The following is a 13266-nucleotide window of genomic DNA, read 5'->3' on the forward strand; positions in this document are numbered from 1 at the left end:
TATAATATTATATCCTTTAAGTATATCTTGTATAAACTATAATTTATTATTTTAATTTTATATCGTTCGTGGTTGTAATGTTCATTAAACCAATTACTTCTACATACAAATCCTTTAAGTATTCTTGTATAAACTATAATTTATTATTTTAATTTTATATCGTTCGTGGTTGTAATGTTCATTAAACCAATTACTTCTACATACAAATTAATAGTACCTAAGTTTTAATTATATAAATTAAAAAATATAATTAAAAACAAAAAAAGGAGTTAGATTTTAATTATATAAATCAGTAGCGTGCTGAATGATTTTAGACCTGAGCCAAACTACCACTTGAAACAATGAGATCGTCCATGTACTCGCAGCTTTTAATTTACATTTTTTCTTCTAAATAGTAATTATTGCATAAATCCATTGTCCAATATCCAAGTACTATTTCTACCTAATCGCTTACCAATTTTTTTCAAAGGAAATTTCCTAAAAAAAGCTTATTTCAGCACGCCACTGATATAAATTATTAAATAAATAATAAAAAAATAGACATAAGTTAATTTAAGTATAATAAAATTATTATAGTATTATTCTTAAGATTTTTAAGCAAAGAAAAACTAATAAGTTAAATAATAATACTAACCAAGGCCCGTCACACTAGGACTTTGACTTTAAAATATTGATCTTAATAATTTTATATTTAATTTTTTGAGTGCTAGTGTTACATTACACAAACATTCCAAACAACCTTGAAACAAGTTCATTTTTCATTTTCAAAGTTATTAATAGTTATAGCATAGAAAGTGCAGACATTACGCATTCAATTAAAATTTATTGAGTACCTTTACTCAGTAGAATAATAGTTAGTATAAGTTTTAAAAATAGTATAAACGTGTTATACATAAATATTTATGTGAACATTTTAATTCATTATATTTATTCTATTATTTCTATTTGACTGTTCCATTAAACCAATGTTATTTATAAAAAAACTAATATAAGTTATATTTAATTATAAAAATTAAAATATAATTAATATAAGAAAAAAGTTATAAGTTAATTAAGCATAATTCTTAAGTATCTATTTTTTTTAGGTATTAAACCCATATTAATATAATATTTGTATATTTGAACAAAAGTAGGCTATAACCATTGTTGGTGAAGCCTTAACAATTATAATACCTGGCCTTAAAAATTATTAAAAAAATATTAATATTATTTTATATATTTTCTCCATTGTCAAAATTATTAAAAATAAATGGGTTTAAAAATGTATCACTATTACATATTTGTTTTCAATTATTCATTATTTTCTCTCTCTATGTTGCTCCTTTTAAATTGTTAATTATCTTTTTAAGTTATATCTGTTCTTAAGTATGGTTATATTTTATGGAGTCTATCTACTTTTTACAAACACCAAATGATTTAACAAGAGCAAAGATAATTATTGTGGTTTGCTATTATTTTCCTAAACATACATTACGTTTAACACAATATTTATTTGTCAACTACTATAACTGAGCAGTCAGATTATCAGATTTTGTTGGCATACTATTGTCTAACGAATAACTTTAGGATGTCTATCCGTCAACTGAAAAATTATATTCCTTTCCTCGAACCAGTGGTGGATCCAAGGGGGGCGGGGGCGAAGGCCCCCCAAATTAAATAAAAATAAGATATTATTGGGTCAAGCTTTTTTATCAGATAACCTTTTTTTTTTTGCTGTTTATGCCTCCCCCCACCATGGAAAATTGCTGGATCCGCCCCTGCCTTGAACCTTCTTCTACCACCGTAATTACTTACCTTAATAATTCACTCTTACATCGTATGATGTGTCTTGCCAATGAAGACCTTAGCTTTAATTTTTAAGAAAATTTGAAATAACAAAATTAATAAAAATAACTAGTTAAAAAAATAAAAAATGCACAAAACCTAAAGATATAAAATCTTTTAAAAGATTTATATGTATTTTGTTATTGTTTCTAGTATAAAAACTCATTTACCATGTTAATTAATATGTAAATATGTATATTATGCGGAACGTTATTAAATCATTAAATTCATTAAAATAAAAATACACCTTTGACTGAGGTTGGACGAATTGTGTTAGATTAATCACAATAATGTAGTAACTTTATTTATAGTAAGAATTCATAACATTATGCATAGCCAACTATCAATATGCGTCATTATAATTTACATATTTTTTATTGTTTATGCTTATTTGCAATGGGTTACATTATTATTGTAATGCATTCAAATAAAAAAATAACAATGAGTTTGACTGTTTCCTGTTAACTAGAAGTGAACTAGGTTTGGTCGCAAAAATTGAATTGATAGGTACACGAGTCCATTACAGCAATTCCTTATAAAATTAATTTTATGATAACTTTAATGGTACAGAACTTTCAGTTGAAAAGATGTTCAAAATGAACCTTCTTAACATTTCTATTTTAATAATAATATTTCCAAATCTTGTTAAATTTTAATAGGTAATAAATTCAATTATTTTTGCTTTGAAAACTTTTTTAAAATTATTTAAAAATTATCATGTTTTAATGTGTTAAATTTTAATACTTAAAGGAATCATTGATTTAATTAATTTTCTATTCAATTTGGCAGTCATTTTTTTATAGAGATTATTAAGGCAAGATGCCAAGATGACAATTTGCAAAAATCTAATAATAACGTTGGTTGACCCTGCCAGGATTCGAACCTGGAATCTTCTGATCCGTAGTCAGACGCGTTATCCGTTGCGCCACAGGGTCAGTTGTTATATAAGAGAAAGTAACTTGTATATATTTTTACTCACATAGATACTTTTTAGCTAATATTTATATAGGTAATATACACTAAGTATACAGTGTACTCTCGATTATCTGCGGAATAGGGTGGCTTGACGTTGACATCCATTGATAAGCAAATTCCGCAGATCTGAAAAAAATTAAATAATTGCATACGTGTATTATTAAAAAAAAAATTAAATCATGTAATTTTAAATAGTATTTAAGGAAAACTAAATTAAAGCATGTTTTATTTTTATTTAAACATTCATATAATATTACGCAAATATTTTAAATTTTGTAATAAAAAATCAAAGATATACCAGGGATGAATCCAGAGGAGAGCCCAGTCTCCCCCGACCCCTCTCCACCAGACATTAGATCCTCAATTCTGATATTACTATATTTAAAATCAGATATACGTCTGACAATACTATATATTATTATACAAGGTGGACATACATATATCGGAAAAAGCAATAATGTAAGATGTTTAGATTTTATTATTTAATTTATAAATATTATATATTATATTAAATACCTAATCCATATATTAAATTGATTACCTATACCTACTATTATAACAAAAAATTTAAATTATAAATAAAGTACCTATAAAAAAACTGTTTGCCCCCTCCCCCGGATCTTTGTTCTGGATCGGTGCCTGAGATACATTTGTACATATAATGAAAAATTATTAATTATTAATATGCAAAAACATCAGTTACAAATTGTTGTTTTTTGTTTGAAAACAGTTCTTTTAATTTGTGATTGAAGTATTTTTTATTGATTCCGCAGAAGACTTTGGATAATTGAGAGTAAACTATATTATACTATTATACTATTATACTATTATAAGACAATAAGAGTATCTTTATAAATATTATCAACTGATAATATTTCTATTTAACGGATTTGTCGTAGTTAATAACCACGCTATCAGGCTAAGCTGAGACCGTGAAATGCTGATCAATATAAAAAAAAAGAATTTGTCATGCCTAAAATCTACTCGAAAAGTTAAATTTTTTAAATAAATCAAAATAACAAAAATTGTTTGAGAAGAAATAATTATTTAATTGGTGAACAACGAATGCCGTAAAAATGTAAACTTGAAATGCTCTCAAAAATTAATTTGATTTTTCTCATTTTGTATTTAAGTTGTAAAATTTATAAAGAACCATGTATTCAATTTTCAAATTTTAAATTACAAACATTTTTATGAATTTTTTACTACAAACTAATTTACTAATTTTTGCGTTTTTTTTATGAATTATTGCATATAAAAATATTGTGAATATAGATTTTCAATATTTTTAATTGTCTAACTAAATTTTGTTAAAAATTATGTTTTTCCCAAAAAAGTACTGATAATTTTTTACTTATGACCCCCTTTTCAAAGTGCTAACTAGATCCAATTTGCTACCAAAAACCCTATTTTTAAAAATCAAAGCATTTTTACTGATGCATAAGGTAATGCAGACAAAAAAACAACACATATTTGAAAGTGTTTCTATTATATTATTTATTGTATATAATAATGCTGTTGAATGGACTTGTTTTTATAAAACTAACACTAAAAGTATGAAAAGGAAAACTTTAGTAAATTTATATAATTCTTATTAAAGAAATTTTATAATCAAATTTTATAATAGTTTATACAGTTATTATATATAATCATAATTTTAAAAAATTATTATTAATATAGATATTAATTAAATTAATATCTAGTGGGGTGAATATGCTTTTATACAAAATTAGAGGAACCTGTAGTTACCTACAATCTGCAGAGGTAAATATTAACTTCATCCATAATATTATGAGGATGTTAAGTAGATAAAATTAAACTATTAGAATACCTAAATTAAATATGGACTATGGTTAATGTCAACTTTCATTCTTTACTTATTTTCATTGAATATCCAATTCAAATTCACATATATGTTAAACAGTTAATCGGTTTAGCTGGATAAAAAATTATTTCCAAAATTTAGACAAATAATAATGTTATATAATTATAGACACAGTTTTTTTTAAATCAAATTTTATCAATTTAATTCACAACTTGAAAACTCGAGTTTATGACATCTTTAAGTATAATATCTAGTTCTAAATATTATTTTATATTTATAAACCTTAAACATTGAATAGTAAATAGATAGTAAATGAATTTGTTTATGTTTATGTATAACACACCATATTGTAATAACATATTATACTTGATATTCTCTAGTTAAATTTTGTTAACTCCATTAATTATAGTAGTTAACATAAATAAACTCTGTCTTGGTTTTTTTGTTAGCAAAGCCCACACTAAAAATATTGGATTGTAGTACTTGTAACAGAGTTAACAATTTTTGACTGGTCATAGGTAATTACTGGTCAAGTAGAGGATATTAGTAAAATCCACATTTTTAGATTAAATTATTTTTTCCGTAATATTGAATATTTATATTTATGTGTAAACCAATAATATTAGTCAGAATTTTTTATGAATAAACAAAAGTACCAAAATACTATATATATTATAAATGAATAGTTTATTTGCAAGAATCTTTTTTATAGTGTTATATATACTATACTGCTATAAGACTTTGATCTTATCATTGGTTTACATTTCTTATCACCGTCGATAGTAAACTACATATTATTATCATAATAACAAACGGAAAGAATCGCTACTTAGTTCACATCTTCAGATAATCGATAGTTGGTATTCGATTGTGGGCGAGTATAACCTAAAAAAATCCACTTTTAAAAATGAGGTTAACGGATTTACAATTTTATTCGTTGTTCCATTATTTTGTTTCACTGGTCACTGTGTGCTGTGCGCTCTTTTAGTTTAGTGGTTTAGTCTTTACTCTTTAGTCGTTTAGTGTGTTACCTGAAGTTGTTGTGTTCTGTTATACTTTCTTGTTGACATATCGGATGTGTGTGATTAAGCCTGATAGTTATTTAATTTGTTAAACTGTTATTATTATTAATATAATTATTACCGAAATGTTTAGAGTTTAACTATAAATCGCGTTAATTATAATTTTTATTGTTTTTTTTTTTTTTTTTTAACGAATACGATAAAGGTAAGTTTAAATTTATGTATTTAAAATCGGATTATATTAATAATCTATTCACTTAACTGATTTCATTTATGGATTACTTCTTTTTTGAATTTTCTTTTTGTAATTTTAACATTTTTGTTTCTTAATTGAAATTACTACTAGTGTCTAATAGAATATTGTTTTAGGTTTGAAAATTAAAAATGAATACTCCATTTGTTGAAGGATGGGATATTGTTCAAATATTGGGCGAAGGGACATTTGGCGAGTATGTTATTTTTTTAATTATTTACAAATAATATTTTGTTTTTGTATGCTAATATACTATACATTCAATGTTGCATTAAAAATTGGTTACTAGACTTATTATAATTATTTAACCAAATAAATAAAAAATGTATTTAATTAATAAATTTTATTGAACTTGGGTTAAATATTCAGTACATTTTAAATATATTAAAGTACCTAAGTATGGAATCAACTTGTTTTTATTTATTTTTTTTTTTTTAAATGCTATAAAAATAAATCAGTAAATTATTTATTTATTTTGTATATATATATATAAATTATATCTTATTTGTTTTAATTCTAAAGGTTATAACAAATCTTTTGCTCCTTCAAATAAGTTTGCTAAGCTTTGGTTATACATACTTACAAATATATATGAAATGTTAATTTTATTTTAATTTGTATGTACCTATGATAAATTTCATACTAAAAAAATAGGTTCTAATTATATTCTGATTATTTTCAGAGTAAAACTTTTAGTAAATCAACGGACTCGAGGCTTTGTAGCCATGAAAACAGTTGATTTACAAAACTATTCTAATGCATTGGCTATGGTAAAAAAAGAAGCAGCAATACATTGCCGATTGAATCATCCAAGTATAATAAAATATTATGGACAGCGTCATTGTAAAGATAATTATTATATTTTTTTAGAATATGCATCTGGAGGTGAACTATTTGATCGAATTGGTAAACTTATTTGATATTGTTAAGTGTTTGGATTATTTAAATTCTATAGAGTCAATTCTTTACTATAAATATATTATATTGTACAATCAATATTAACTAGTCATTTTTATTTCATTTTTAAAAAAAAATTTTAATTTTTAGATAGATCATCTCTATAGAATTTATAAATTAAATATTTTATGGTAATAATAATAACTAATAACCAGGGCTGTTCAGAAGGGAGGGGATCTTTTTGTTCCAAGTTCCAAGTTTGGAATATTTTCTGGGGATCCCCTTAAAGTTTTTATGTAATAAACAGCTTTGCTGAAAAAAATCTAGGAAAAAAGTTTTCTGGTATAATTATAAATAGTTTATTTAAAATAATATAATACAACAATTTTTTTTTATTTTTATAAATTTACCTAATCTATTGAATCCTATAAACATTTAAGTTCTTATTTTCCATGAATATTTATAATTACCTAGGGATAAATTATTTTATTTTCTTAGTATATTTGGTAATATTATAGCTAAGAAGTTACTTAAAATGTACCAGTACGTACATTTTAATGAGATTTGTCGTTGTTCAGGTTTGGAAAAATACATTTGCAAGAACTTAATTGATGTCAATAAGTATTTTTTTCATTATATTGTATTATGATGGTCAATAGGCGGCCCCCGTATTAATTTACCACTGATCACGAAAAATCTCGGAACAGCCCTACTAATAATTTATAATTGCATTGTGATTACACTTATTTAAACAAATATTGTTTTGAAAAATTAGAACCTGATGTTGGAATGCCATTGTCTGATGCTAGAAAGTTCTTCAAAGAGTTGATTGCTGGAGTTGTATGTTTTTAAATAAATAATATTTTATTTGTTTATAATTTACATCATTTTTTTAGGAGTATTTACACAGTAATGGTATAGCACATAGAGATTTGAAACCAGAAAATTTATTATTAGACGCATATGGAAATTTGAAAATAAGTGATTTTGGGTTGGCTACATTATTTTCATATGGTGAAAAAGTAAGTAATATTTATGTATTCTCGTTTTTTATAATAATCATTTAGGCCATTTAAGGTAATGATTAAAATAATAAAAAATGATACACCTCTATTCATTACTGCGGCTTACAAGAGGAGTTCTATAAGTAAAGACTAGATACTTGAGGTAGATTATATTTGCTTACACCTACAATTTTTTTTACAAAAACATTAAATTAGTTCAATATATTTAATAATACCATAGTTATACATGTGAAAGAAGGGTCTTTTATTAAAAAAAAAAAATGGGTATATCAAATAATATTTTATTATCTCGCACAATGCACTTAGTATAATGTTATGCTACTGCTAATTCTTTTTAAAATTAACATAATCTTTATGAATAAATTAGCAAAATACATCTGAAATCATAAAATTTAGCTAAATTAGTATAAAATAATGTTTTATTCATAAAAACTATATTATCAATAGTTTTGTTTTTTTTTTTACTGGTTGCCACACCCGCATTTGTTATCTTCTCACAAAATTGCAAATTTGTGTTCAGTAGAACCTATCATACGTTTTTAGCTTCAATATTGGAGTGAATTTACTTATTACTAAGGTTATTAACAATGTAGTGTTGGATTTTTTTCAATATTTCAATATTTAAGCTAAATATAAACATTTTTAAGATAGTGAACAAATGTGGGTAGATATATTGATAGTGGGTGTATTATCCTCTTGAAATAATATATTTTTTATTTTACCCAATTGTACAAAATAAAAATAGTATCAACTAATGTATAAAATCATTAATTTGGTTTTTTTTTTCATTATTAAATGAAAAATATATTTCTTTAAATAAGTAGTTTCATTAATTTTAAATCTTATCTCTTAAAATAACTATCTAATATCTTACAATAATTTAATTAGCGGCGTAAACTAGATAAGAATTGTGGAACTCGGCCTTATTTAGCTCCAGAAGTTCTTTCACTTTTGCCTTATCAAGCAGAACCTTCCGATATTTGGTCATGTGGTATTATATTGGTTTCAATGCTCGCTGGAGGTAATTATTTTCAATAATCATTTATATTATACATTGAACTTAAATGTTATTATTTATTTATAAATTACTATATTATACTGAAAATTAATATGTCAGTGTTGATCTCTTTGGTATTCTAGCTGTAGATGTAATTTTTAAATTCTAAGGCTTTAGTACCAAAGTTATTGCCATTTGATACTGCATCAGTCATTTTCAGTATTATAATTTTAAGTTAAAAAATGTATGTTAGTTTTGTATAATATGATTGTTTCCTTAAATTTAAGCAACTATCCATATTTTTGTTTGTTACTTAACTATAGTACTATAAAAATAAAATTTAAAAATCTATGTTAATATTATTATTTGATACATTGTATTAACTACTTAAATTATACATAATACAAATAATTTATAAAATTAGATACTAGATAGTTAATGATATTAAGTAAATTGTAAAGAAAATACATAATTTATTCAATTTAACACAAACATTTTTTGTATTTGTTTAGAGTTACCTTGGGATATGCCATCTGATAATGATGAAGATTATAAATTGTGGAAAACCACTGACTATGCTAATCATTCACCATGGTGCAAATTGGAGACTTTAGCCTTATCTCTAGTAAGAAAGATATTAACACCAACTCCATCTAAAAGATATGATATATCACAGATTCAATCACATCATTGGTTCAAAAAGTCAGAAACTTCTGGTAAATTTTACTTAATCAATCTAATTGCAATTAACATAATTTAATGCACATTAAGGCATTTAAACACTAAGTGACTTTTGAACAACTAAACTATTAATATCAATAATGCCAACTGTGTGATAAATAATTTTCAATAATATTTTAATTTATATTAAAATATATGATTAAATTATTAACTATAATATAACTCATGACTATAATGTTCATTTAGATAATAAAAAAGTTGGGATTTCTGTTCGGTCTGACAGTGATTCAGACGATGGCCGTCAATGTTTTTCTCAACCAGCCCCATCAGCTATTTCGTCTGTTACATCAATGTCATTAAGTGAATCTGAAATACACTCATTTTCTCAGCCAACACAGGTTGACAATCTGCTGCTTTCTTCACAACTTTTAACATCGCAGACCATTTCTACACCACCAAATGTAATTGGAAACTATTTTTATTATTTTATAAGGTTTATATTTATGTTTATTTATAACTATTATATTTTCAGAATTCTATACAGAAATTAGTCAAAAGAATGACTAGATTTCTTGTTTGTTTGTCGCCGGAAGAAGCATTAACCAATTTATCACTGTTTCTTGATGATTTGGGATATACATGGAAAATTAACACACCTAGTTTAGTAAGTTCTTACTATTATTACTATTACTTGTTATTAGGTATTAGTTAATATTTAAGCAGAAAATAATTTAATTTGTATTCAAAAATAAATAACTATCATAAGATGTCAAAAAAAAAATCTATTGACAATTATTATGTTACATTATAATAAAGAAAACTGCTGACAATCTTATTTACATTTTATGGTATTATTTGCATGTTCTGTGTTTAGTATAACATGCTGTAGTTCATAAGAGGTAAAATAAGAGGATAAAAAAAGAAAAAAAAATGTAGGTGTATATTATATCAAAAATATTATATTCTATAAAAATGGTTATATTATATAAACTGTTGAATGGAGAGAGAAGAAATATAACCATGATTATGATCATTGCCTGATCAATTAGCTAGAAGCAAAGTTAGGTATATTTATGATCTATTATAATTAATAATAAGAGAATAATAATGAAGAGATTACTTTATTTTGTTTCTATATGAAACAGATAAACAATTGTCATGTTTAATCTATTTGTTATAATGGTCTCATTTAAAATAGGAATCTATATAGCGCACTGAGTTATGGCGGTTAACGGGACAAATATAGATCAGCTAGCAACCATTGTTTAAACTAAACAGTTGTGAAATTATACTGTCACTTCGGTACATGTCTAGGATGTAAATGGAAGACGGGAATCAGTAGCATATTGATAACATCTTTAAGAACGACTACTCTACCAAAATTTTAAGAGTGGGTGATGAATAATTATGTGTGTACTATTTAACCAAGACTAGAGATCAGGAATTAAGTATAATAATATCTAATATTTTAATATTAAAGTATAAATTTTATTTAAAAGTTTAACGAAAAAAGAAATTGGAATAAGTCATGATTTATACTAGTTAAAATATAACTACTTAAACATGTAAAATTATGAACATGTTCTATTATTCTGTAATGAGCATGAATGTGCAAAGGGTACAATGTGAACAAAGCTAGTGGTTTTGAAGTATAGGTGAAATAAAATAAAATTTGAGTGCCACTGATAGAGATATAGATAGAAAATAAGAATGCAAATGATCAAGCCATTTTATATTAAAGTGTGTAAGGTACATAATAAAAATAAAAGGGAATACAAACAATTGATAGAAGTAAAAATTCGAAAGTATTAATTGTCATATTAGTTTCTAAACGAATATAAAATATATCACATTAACCAAAATTGATAGTTACAGACAAGTAATTATTATAAATATTTTACTGTGTTACAGATTACAATTACTACTACAGATCAGCGCTTAGTGTTTAAATCTAATGTAATTCCAATGAATCATCAAACTCTGATTGACTTCAGACTTTCAAGAGGCTGTGGTTTAGAATTTAAGCGCCATTTTGTTTCCATTAAAAATGCAATGTCTAAGTTGATTTCCAAAGTTCCATTTCTGTGGCCTACTGCTACTCAAACTGAAATTGTACCATAAGCTAGTATTATGAGTACAAATAAGACTGATTTATAATAGCTTGATTGAAAGTAATTTTACTTATTTTACTCCTAATTTAGAATAACAATAATGTAAATTATTACAAAATTATTTACTTTTTTCTATTATGTAGCTTATTAATTACATACAAGTAACAGATTTAATGAAAATCTACTTAATTTTATTGTTAAAAATGTTTGACAACATATTGCTTCCTAATTTTTTATTTTCTTAACCAGTTGTCTATGAAAATACATATTTTTATAAGATATATTTGTATGCATTAAATTTAAATATAAAAGTTTTATATTGTGTTTTGTTTCCTTTGTTATAATCCTATTTTAATGTTTATACATTTTATAAAAAATAGATTGATAAGTTAGGATAGGAAAATGAATGGTAGTATATATTTTTTTTAAATAAAAATTAAACCATTTTATATTAATTTTTTAATAATTTAAAACACGGTTGAATTTAATTTTAATTGTGTGAAATTATAGCTATGAGTGTGAATAATATGTTATTAAATCAATTTCCATGTATATGAATACATGATTCCTTATTATTTACTGAAAATTCAAAATGTTTATTAAAAACTTTGAAGTGTTTATGCGTATTTTGCAAATAACAAAAGTGGCCACATGTTTTTAAATTATAAATTCTGTGACAGTCTTCTTCATAAAAATAACAATCAATAATACATATATATACTACTACTACTATATTATTTAATAAACATTATGAAATAATGTAGATTATAATAAAACACGGAATAGTATAAAAAATTGTAAAAAATAATTTTAAAATGGATAAACTAATGAGCATCTTTAAGATCTCTTAAAAATCATCTTAAATGAGGAAAGTGAGTTTAAAATTTTTACTCCTGGGGATAAATTTTAAAATTATGCTTCTGTAATTAAATCTATAATGGAAATAAATTGTGTACTTAACTCAAATTAAATTTAATACATAAATTAGCATTCAAAACTATGCATACTATTTTGGATATATAGGTTTGAATTAAGTATTTATAGTGTCTTAATTTTAAAACAATGTTTTGAAATCTATTAATCTATTTATTAAAATAATCTTTTATGTAAAATTGTTACTTACCTAATAACATCTCACAAAATACATAAAATATTGAAATGCACTATTTTTTGATGTGCTTAATAATTTTTCAACGTAGATAAAATTGTTTTAAATAAAAGGACATTTTATGAAAATTAAGATAAATAATTACTCATGAGTTTTAATAATACAAAAGGTCAAAGTCCATTTACACATTTATTGTAGACATATAACAATTAAAAAAAAAAAATTTATATTTATAACTTTTAATTGTATTTTATTTAAGCTAATAATGCTTAAAAAACTATTTTTCAGTAAAAGGCAGGCTTTTAATGAAAAATCTCATGGTGTCTAGTTGATTTAATCCATGCTTGCTGTTTTATATTTACCACTGCTACGTAGATTAACAAAAAAAAAAAAAAAATATATCACATGAAAAATTTTGAATGAAATAATAACTGGCCAGATAAAATGATATGCAAATAAAATAATAATCAAAATTTATAAATTAAAAAAAGTTAATGTTGAAGAGATATAAAATAACAAAGTGTATACATTTTTAGAATACAAATATA

At 23.9% G+C, this 13266-nt stretch overlaps 1 protein-coding gene and 1 non-coding gene across 2 annotated transcripts; one reads left to right on the forward strand and one right to left on the reverse strand.

Moving 5' to 3' along the window:
- Window positions 1–2686: 2686 nt before the first annotated feature.
- Window positions 2687–2759, reverse strand: Trnar-acg. The gene has a single exon. It is a non-coding gene; the product is annotated as a tRNA-Arg (tRNA).
- Window positions 2760–5547: 2788 nt separating this feature from the next.
- Window positions 5548–11726, forward strand: LOC112592188 (serine/threonine-protein kinase Chk1-like). The gene is made up of 10 exons (XM_025336194.1): window positions 5548–5851; window positions 6016–6095; window positions 6582–6805; window positions 7572–7636; window positions 7693–7818; window positions 8710–8842; window positions 9331–9534; window positions 9746–9960; window positions 10032–10163; window positions 11411–11726. Exons 2-10 carry the CDS (start codon window positions 6031–6033, stop codon window positions 11618–11620), a joined length of 1374 nt encoding a protein of 457 aa, XP_025191979.1. The 5' UTR covers window positions 5548–5851; window positions 6016–6030; the 3' UTR covers window positions 11621–11726.
- Window positions 11727–13266: the final 1540 nt, after the last annotated feature.

Source organism: Melanaphis sacchari, unplaced genomic scaffold (genome assembly GCF_002803265.2).
Source record: "Melanaphis sacchari strain LSU unplaced genomic scaffold, SCAv2.0 Contig15_pilon_pilon, whole genome shotgun sequence".
Classification (NCBI taxonomy): Eukaryota; Metazoa; Arthropoda; class Insecta; order Hemiptera; family Aphididae; genus Melanaphis; species Melanaphis sacchari.

Excerpts from the sequence above, each read along its gene's own strand:
- LOC112592188 (XM_025336194.1), top strand. The coding sequence starts at position 6,031 with ATGAATACTCCATTTGTTGAAGGATGGGATATTGTTCAAATATTGGGC. Across the intron at positions 6,096-6,581 it reads GGCGAAGGGACATTTGGCGA|AGTAAAACTTTTAGTAAATC; the intron begins GTATGTTATTTT and ends GATTATTTTCAG. Across the intron at positions 9,535-9,745 it reads CAAAAAGTCAGAAACTTCTG|ATAATAAAAAAGTTGGGATT; the intron begins GTAAATTTTACT and ends ATGTTCATTTAG.